Consider the following 9048-nt stretch of genomic DNA (forward strand, 5'->3'; position numbering starts at 1 on the left):
TATTTAAACATAAATTTTAAATTTATGCGATCAAGAAGAAAAAGAAGTTATAAAGGATGCAAGAAATGGACAAAGCATTACCTAATACCTGCCACATTGAACATGTTCCACATGCAACCCAACTACCTCCCAATGAAAAAGGGACCCATTTGAAGTAATTAGTGTGAGACTATAAAAAGCAATTTGAAGAATATATATTAAAAGTGAGCTCAACTCAAACGCTAATTTGTATGCACTCCATTTTTAAAGTCGAAGTTTCTCTTGTCTCTATAATTATTGTTAAAAAAGAAAATCTAGAACTTTATGGAACTAAAAAATAAATAAATGAAGTATACAAAGATAAAAGAAAATTTTCACATATAAAAAAAATCAAATTATTTATAGAAATAATAAAAAAAACACTAGCTTCTATCATTGATAGATATTAATAGACTCTTATCAGTCTCTATCGAAAATTAAATTTTACTATTTTGTATAAATAAATTCTCTAATTTTTCTATTTTTGAAATTTCCCTTTTGACCTTTACAAACTGAGATTTATTTTTTAAAATCTCCCCTTCTTGGCATTATTGTTCCAATTTATCTTCGTTTGTATTTTTCTTCACTTTATACCGATAACAACAATAATGCTCAGAATTTGTAAGTGCCAAAAAGTGGGGTTCTGTTTCGTGTATAATGGCATTTTTGTCGCTATCCAAAACGCGCCGTACGGTACGGATGGATGTGGTCTCACGTTGTCACGTGATTTACGCCCTCCTCCTTCTCATTCTCACTTTTTTCTATCTTAGGTGTGTCGGTAATCAAATTATCTTTTTTTTTAATTAGTATTTTATATTATCTATTAAATTAAACATTTTCTCTAGTATCTTTTTTAAATAATGTATTGAATCAAATTTGTCTTAGCTTATAATAATTTGTAATAATGTTATTGAATACTATACTTTTTTGTATATTATAATTTCACAAATTATTAAATTAGGTGTAGGAAATACTTTTAAAATGGTTATTCATAGTATTCCTTAAACTTCCATACTTCAAATATGTATATAATGTGTATGTGTATATGTATGTTATTGGAGAAGAGCGAAAAGCATCAAAACAACCCAACTTTCTCTCTATATGTCCAAAAGAATGGTCATGAAGCAAAAATGATATATACCACAAATCTCATTATTTGAAGAGCTTGTTTGGATTGACTAAATAATAAAATGTTTCAAAAAAAAGTTATTTTTATTTAAATTCTTTTGGTAAAAAAAAAAAAAAAGGGTTTAAAATACCCTTTAAATCTATTTATAAGCTATTTTGAGTGGTGGACAAATATTTCAATTTTTTTCAAGATTGACTTATTTTAAATCAAACACACACGAAACTATATAATAACTATTAATTTAATTTTACATATTTTTAATATAATAAATGAATATAGAAATTTGAATCTTCGACCATATAAGACATAGTACAAAGAATGTACCACAATTATTCCCTTGAAGAATATATCACTAAAATTGAAGTCAAATGATTTTTGTTTTTTTTGGACATAGTCAAGATGAAATTTATTAATTGAATGGGTATAAATATATTATTCAGTAACGATTTCTGTCCAGGTTCATTTTCCAAAGAAACTATCGCGATTAAATTTCCAAGGTCCTTTCACCACCTTACCTTTTTTTTTTTTTTTTTTAATTAATATGCTTTTGTGACATCTTTATATATATCCTTTCGTTTGACTTGGCAGTTTGCAGCAAAACAATGGGCTCCGATAGAAAATAAGAGAAAGTGGGTGGTAATGGTAATTGAATGGAAGGCTAAAAAGTCAGATATTTGTTTACTAATAATTCAAAACTACTTTTAATCTTTAAAAATACAAGTTAAAAAGTACTAAATTTTAGAAAGTTAAAACTTCAAATGGTTTTTTTAGTATAACAAATAAATATTAAAAGCAGAAAGAATAAAAAAGGACATGATTTATCTAAGGATGATGGTCTTCAAGTCAAATAGTCGAGAAATCCAAACTTCGAATACAAGAATAAGCTCATGAGCAATAGAATTAACCTTGCAGTTAGTCCAAAAGAAACCAATAATAGACTCATAATGGGAAAAGTCGCAAATAGAGTCAATAAAAGTTTAAACCTCACTAGCATAACTGGATTTCCTAACCAAAAGCTTATGGAGAAGAACAAGGGAATCATTTTCCACTCAAAGTGGAGATAAACCGGCTTAAAAGGGTCATTAAATATGACAATGGCTTCAATGAGCTCAATAGAACCTGTCAAACAAAAATGATCCTCCAAGGCCAACATATCATCCCATTCGAGTCGTGAACAATGACGACAATCCCAACATCACCATTCAGAAAAAGCAACATTGGAGTTCAATTTAAATGAGTTTTTAGGAGGACCGACCAGAGAGAAAACTCACCAATGATTGGAAGAGAACAAGACAACTGAGTCGGGGCTTGCCCCACAAGACAATCTATAGATTCTATTACGTTCATTGCTCAACAAAGTGGGATGAAAGTTAGACGAGATATGACCATAAAAAATCAGAAGATTGCACTTATGCCAGATGGTTGAAGCAATAAGGGAGAAGATTCTGATGTCCAGCGTGTTCAAAATTTTGTAAGCTCTATAAAGAAGAGAAATAACACCACGTTAGTATGTGACAATAAGATGAAGACTAGGGGGCCATGGAGACTATATATGTTTATTTTCCTTGTCGTATCATAATGTGTGGATATTTGATTCAGGAGCACAATGGTATAAAGGACCGTCTTCTTAATCAATATTAGAATGACTAGCCAAAATATAATAAAATGGAAGAGAATTTGGATAAGCACAACATAAGAAATTTTTATCTTTGGAGGGATAGAAAGAACCCATATCAATTTCCAAAAATTCTCCATATGGAGACTAAATAATGAAATGATTCCATGGATAACATCAAAGCCAACTTGTATCCACTTTTAACAGAGTAGACACCATTTTTATCATAATCAAAACAAGCTATTGGGGCGAGGAGGAAAGCAAAGAGGAATACTCCCGATGATCTCAACATCTTCTGAACAAAATAAATCATCAAGCAAAGCTTGATTCCATGCCCTTCACTAATAAGGCTACCTATAGAAGACACAATAAGAGGTTGCGGTAAAAAAATAAGCTTGAAGGTAGATTCTTTAAAGATCCACTGATCCAAATAGACATCAATCAATCTATCATCTCCAACCCTCCAGCGACAACCTTTGAGAGCAAGCTCACGACCCCATCAAATGCTATGTCATGATAAGGGTATTAATGCAATTTTTAAAGTTTATTTTTGCAATGAGTATTAACAATTCATCCTTTATTGACAATAAAAGAGGGTTTGGCCCACCAACGTCGTAAACTGGCATTAAATAGCTCAACTCGCACATTTATCGAGGTACTTCATTTTCCATTCTTTCTTTATTTTGCATTTTTGCATGTTTGTCGAGAAACTCCATGATACAATTCTATACCCAAAACACATACTTTCTAACTTCAATACATTACCTCCAAACTTAATTTTTGAAAGAGAGTATTTTAAACTTGTAAAGTTATTTTTGAACTCTTTTTTAAAGTTTAAAGCCATTTTGAACCTTTTGAATGTTTATATGCATTTTTTACGCTAGTTCATGCATTTTTTTAATATATAACTCAGCATTTATTTTTTTAATTTTTTTTTCATAATTTTAAAAATAAAGAGTTACTTTTAAAAATAATGTTATTTTAATAAATAAAATAGGATTGAGGAGAAAACAATGACAAAAATAACATTAAGAAATCGTAGACCCGATACACGATTATGGGAAAACGTATACCAGTTTAAATGAATCGTGGACCTGGTACATGGTTTAGACGAAATGGTGTATTTGATCCACGATTTTAAGCTCCACATGGCAGTCACATGTAAGACTTTGCCACGTTAGAAATCATGGACGGGGTCCACGAATTTCATGTTAGTCTCTTATTTATTAAAATATATTGTTTAAGAAAAAAAAACAATGCAACTAATACGATTATCAAACAAATATATTATATTATATATGCCCATTAATTTTAAAGAATCGTGTATGAAACAAATGATGAGAATTAGTCTTGTCAAACATGTGTTATTACATCTTATTGAGCATTTTGTTTTTTAAAAGAGAAAACCACTTTAAATTTCTAAAATAATTATAACTGATTGCATTATCTCTCTTCTTCCTATCCGATGCCAAGAAACTCACTCAACTTTTCGATTATCTCTTTTATTTTCCCTCTCTTTCTCTCCTCTCTCACATGACAAACTAGATTATTTATCTTATTTTTCAATCTTTTTTTTTTTTTTTTGGAAAAAAATCATTACACTATTTATCTTCTTCTTCTATGCTCTTACATCTTATGCATTTGAATGGTAACAATTTCACCTGTTTTGGGGGCCAATGATCTCACATTTATGTTTATATATTAATTACAAAATGAAACCCGGATTTTATTATTATTATTTTTTTAAATATAAAACAAGTGTGCATTTTCTGGTTACCTTATTTGTCACGATTTTCATTAATACTTTAATTAATTTTTAAAAATAAAAAGAAATAGTTATCTACATCTCTTAGTAAATTTTAGTTTTCATAATATATGGAGATATGAAAATTTAATTTATGTTTTTTTTTTAAACTAAAGGTACGTGTTTGTATAAAAAATTTAAAGAATATTGTAATAAATAAAAAGTGGAGTTAATTTGATCCTAACTTAATTAATTTGGACATAAAATTCTTAAGTTATACTGTTTAATACTATATATATATATATATATATATTGATATAATCTCTATCTATTAGAGTTTTTAATCTCATATGATCTAACTTTCTAGTTAGATAAGTGTTATAATTTTTACTTTAAATGTCTATAAAGACTATTAAAAAGACGATCTTAATAAAAAATTGATGAGATTTATAATGGAAATTAGACTTGATTTTTTTTTTATTTAATTTATTCTTTTATCTTGCGAGTATTGGAAGACCTACTCAATGGTTGATTTTGTACATTTGATCAGACATAACTTTGTTTACACATACCAGTTATTGAGCTTTGATTTTTATTATTTTTTTACATGAAATATTTCAAGAAAAATATCAATTTATACATATTAACATCGAGATTATGTCAAATTAAACCGCAATCTAATAATTTTATCAATTTAAACTCTACTTTTGTAAGTGTATTAACTTATCCTTATAGTTATAGTTTGTTTGAAAAAATATTGCGTAAGCCTTTTAATTGCATCAAACAAATTCTAAACTTTAAAAAATGAATCCATTTAGACTCTCTGTTAGAGGTTTATTTGAGAATTGTCCACGAATCAAATCTAATAGTCAATTTTATAAAATCGACATTTATAAAAGCCTATACATATTTGACAATTGAAGTATGAATTTAATTGATACAAAGTATAAGTTTCACATAAAAATTCTCAAATAAAATTTACAATAAAAAAATTTAGAATTTAAATGGATAGAATTAATAGTTCATAATTTAAATTAGATATAACCTGAAAGGTGAAGGTATAAATATTTGATTAAAGTTAGGAAGTAAAAGCAGTAGAATTTGAGTAAAAGGTGCAAAAATTTCAAAGTTGGACAATGGACTGTGTGTTTTTTGTAGTACAACAAATCGATGGTGGGACCTTTTTACAATGTCTTAACGCTACGGTAATCATACGATGCAACAACACAAGGGGAGAAGAAGAAGAAGAAGAAGAAGAAGAAGAAGAAGAGAAAATAAAGAAAATGGTCAAACAGAAACTATAATTAATTGATATGTATTTGTACAGCGCATGAAAAGACAGACAGAAGGGTTCACCACTTTTGGAAAGTATTGATCTTCCTCTGGTTTTGTTCTGCAGAACCTGGTTTTGCTCTTCTTCTTCAACTCAAAGAACCTTCAAATTCTAAGCATTCTCTTCTCCCCTTTCCTTCCAATCGAACCCACATTTCCAGTTTCATTCACCCAAATGCATTCCAGTCACTTGCTTCTCGAGGAGCCCATTCGGATGGCTTCCATTTTGGAGCCTTCCAAGGCTGTAAGTCTTGCTTTCTTCTACTATTTTTGCCCCTCAATTTGTTTTTCCTCTAATTCACCACTCACTACTACTTTGATTTCCATCTTTGAATTATTGCATTTCATTACAACTACATCGAATTGCATTTTTCTTGTATTTGAGGTGGCGCTTCTTGTTTTGTTTTGAAGCTCAATCAACTGTTTTTCTCTTTCTTCTCTTCTTGTCTTTTCTCTTCCAGAGCTTCTTTCCTACAATGACAAAAATTGTTGGTACTCTGGGTCCTAAGTCTCGATCTGTCGATGTTATTTCTGCGTGTTTGAGGGCTGGAATGTCGGGTATGGTTGTTTTTCCCCCCCTAGTGGGTAATGCGTTTGAGTTATTTAGTAGCAAATTGTTTGTTTAAATTTTTCATTTTTCTGTTCTTTCTTTGGTGGCAGTTGCTCGGTTCGACTTTTCATGGGGTGATCCGGATTACCATCAAGAGACTTTGGAAAATTTGAAGATGGCTGTCAAAAGCACGAAGAAACTTTGTGCTGTATGTTAGTTTTTAATATGTTTGGGTCTATATTTTATCATTTGAAGAACTTCCCTAGCATTTTCATGCTTGACTTAAACAAATCGATATTCTTTGGTGCCTGAGAAAATGTGGCTAAGGAATTAGTAAGATAATTCTTCTGCTTTTTTCAGGTTATGCTGGATACAGCAGGTCCTGAGGTGCTGGTTGTAAATAGAAGTGAGAAATCTATCTCTCTTCAGGAAGATGGGTTTGTTGTTTTGACACCCAATCAAGAACTAGAGGCATCTTCGGAGCTGCTGCCTATAAATTATGATGGACTTTCAAAGGTTGGGAATTATTGCTGAACTTCCTACTACTTGCCCCGCATTTTAGATTTTGCCAAATTCATAGCCAAACAAGGAAAATGGATCCCTAAATTTGAGGGAAAATTCTCTAAGAACCAAAGTTCTATTTCAAATCGACATTAAAAAGGCCCTCTTATATTTCTAGAAGTGGCTATTTGTAGCTTTACAAGAAAATAAAACAAATAACTAATTAAATCCATACTATTAACTAACCTAAAATTATCAATTAAACTAATATTAGCTAACCATATTAATTATCTATCAACTTGTCTACATCGTTTCTGTTGCATGATAACATTTATCCTCGATAAAGTAACAAGCTGACATCAATTTCCCTTATATCAAGGGTTTTCAATTTGATGCTTATTGAAAAATGGATTTCTAATAAGAAATCCTCGTGTAAAGATGGTATTCATTTCATTGATGCACGAGATCCACGTTTTTAATTGCATCTTATGGAGACAAGTATGAGTTTTTCATTAAAAATTAATTAGATGTTGAGATTTTAATATCCTTTAATTTATGCAAATAAGATATTTTGCAAAGTCAAACTTTATAAAATATAGGCGTTTTTCCCTCACTGCATTGATTATACAGTAATGTCCTTCATAGTGCTAAGCTTGAAAATGTCTCATATAGGTTGTTAAGAAAGGAGACACCCTTTTTCTTGGTCAGTATCTTTTCACTGGAAGTGAAACAACTTCTGTCTGGTTGGAGGTAATCAAGCATATTGTTAGTGATCGTCAATGTTTTTTTCACTGTAAGGAATCACGGTAAATGATGTTATGCTGAATTATGTCTGTTGGGGATTTATCAGGTTTCCGAAGTGAAAGGAGATGATGTTGTTTGTCTGATAAAGAACTCTGCCACATTGGTTGGTTCAATGTACACTTTGCATGCTGCTGAAATTCACATTGATCTTCCAACACTTACTGACAAAGATAAAGAGGTTAATTCTTTGATTCCCTGTTTGTTATGCCCCTTAAGGCTCTGATTGCTTCCAGTTATCTTCTATAACCATATGACTGGTAGCTGATAGTTTTTTGCTGTTGATTGGTAATTTTAGATCATAGCTACATGGGGAGTAAAAAACAAGATTGACTTCCTCTCTTTGTCACATGCTAGACATGCGGAAGATGTTCGAGAAGTATTATTTCCTTACATTGAGGCTTCACTTTAAACAAACAATTGATTGTGGGTGATTTGATTACGCTGGTTATTACAATAGAGGATAATAGATTGTCAAATTAAATTTTTATGCAGGCTCGACAATTTCTTTCTAAGCTAGGCGACCTTAGCCAAACTCAAATATTTGCAAAGATTGAAAGTGTAGAGGTAAGTCATTGTTAGCTCATTTTGACTTATATTCTTTAGTAGCAAGATCGTTTTGTTAATATATCAACGTGCCATGGTGGTAATTTAAATGCATGCATAATTTTTTGTTTCCTTCTTAGGGATTAACCAATTTTGACGATATACTACAAGAAGCAGATGGTATTATTCTAGCTCGTGGAAATTTGGGGTTAGATCTCCCACCCGAGAAGGTTAGTTTCTATGTGTTTATCCAATGCAATGTTTTATTTTGAGCTGTGTTAAGTGAAAATAGTATGCCTATTTGCGAACTTTGCTTTCTTGTAGGCAGTGTACTCTCTCCTTCCCCTTTTCTCTCGGGAGAGGGGGGCAGGGGTATTAAGGAACATCAAATTGGTATCCTTCTTTCTTTGCAAGAATTAAGAAGAGGGTAATAAAACAACCACTCCTAGTGATGTGTTGTCCTTGTTGAGGGTTCATGTTTCTCTTTGGGTTTCAATGTCAAAAACTTTTTATAATTTTGCTATAGGCAACATTTTACTTAGTTGAAATCCCTTTATGTAGGTTTGGTTTTTTGTACGTCTTTATATTCTTTCATCTTTTCTCAATGAAAGTAGTTGTTTCTATTAATATATATATATATATATATATCAAACAACCACCCTAATTGTTATGCTTGGGGAACACTCCATAATCGCAAGGAAGTCAAAATCGAGGACTTGAGACAACTTTTATTCCATATTCTGTATGTAGAAAGTTCTACCCCTTAAAATAACCTTATAAGCCTCAAATTCTTCTAAAAGGATTTAAGACCA

The 9048-nt window shown here is 30.7% G+C and overlaps 1 protein-coding gene across 1 annotated transcript; it reads left to right on the forward strand.

The window, feature by feature from the left end:
* The first annotated feature begins 5677 nt into the window (after window positions 1–5677).
* Window positions 5678–8658, forward strand: LOC150037217 (pyruvate kinase 2, cytosolic-like). Its single transcript, XM_090312087.1, has 9 exons — window positions 5678–6082; window positions 6300–6396; window positions 6499–6596; window positions 6749–6904; window positions 7562–7639; window positions 7740–7871; window positions 7989–8069; window positions 8186–8257; window positions 8377–8658. Exons 1-9 carry the CDS (start codon window positions 6014–6016, stop codon window positions 8506–8508), a joined length of 915 nt encoding a protein of 304 aa, XP_090168213.1. The 5' UTR covers window positions 5678–6013; the 3' UTR covers window positions 8509–8658.
* The last annotated feature ends 390 nt before the right edge of the window (window positions 8659–9048 follow it).

This window comes from Benincasa hispida, chromosome 3 (assembly GCF_027475165.1).
Source record: "Benincasa hispida cultivar pf3 chromosome 3, pf3_genome.v1.1, whole genome shotgun sequence".
Lineage (NCBI taxonomy): Eukaryota > Viridiplantae > Streptophyta > Magnoliopsida > Cucurbitales > Cucurbitaceae > Benincasa > Benincasa hispida.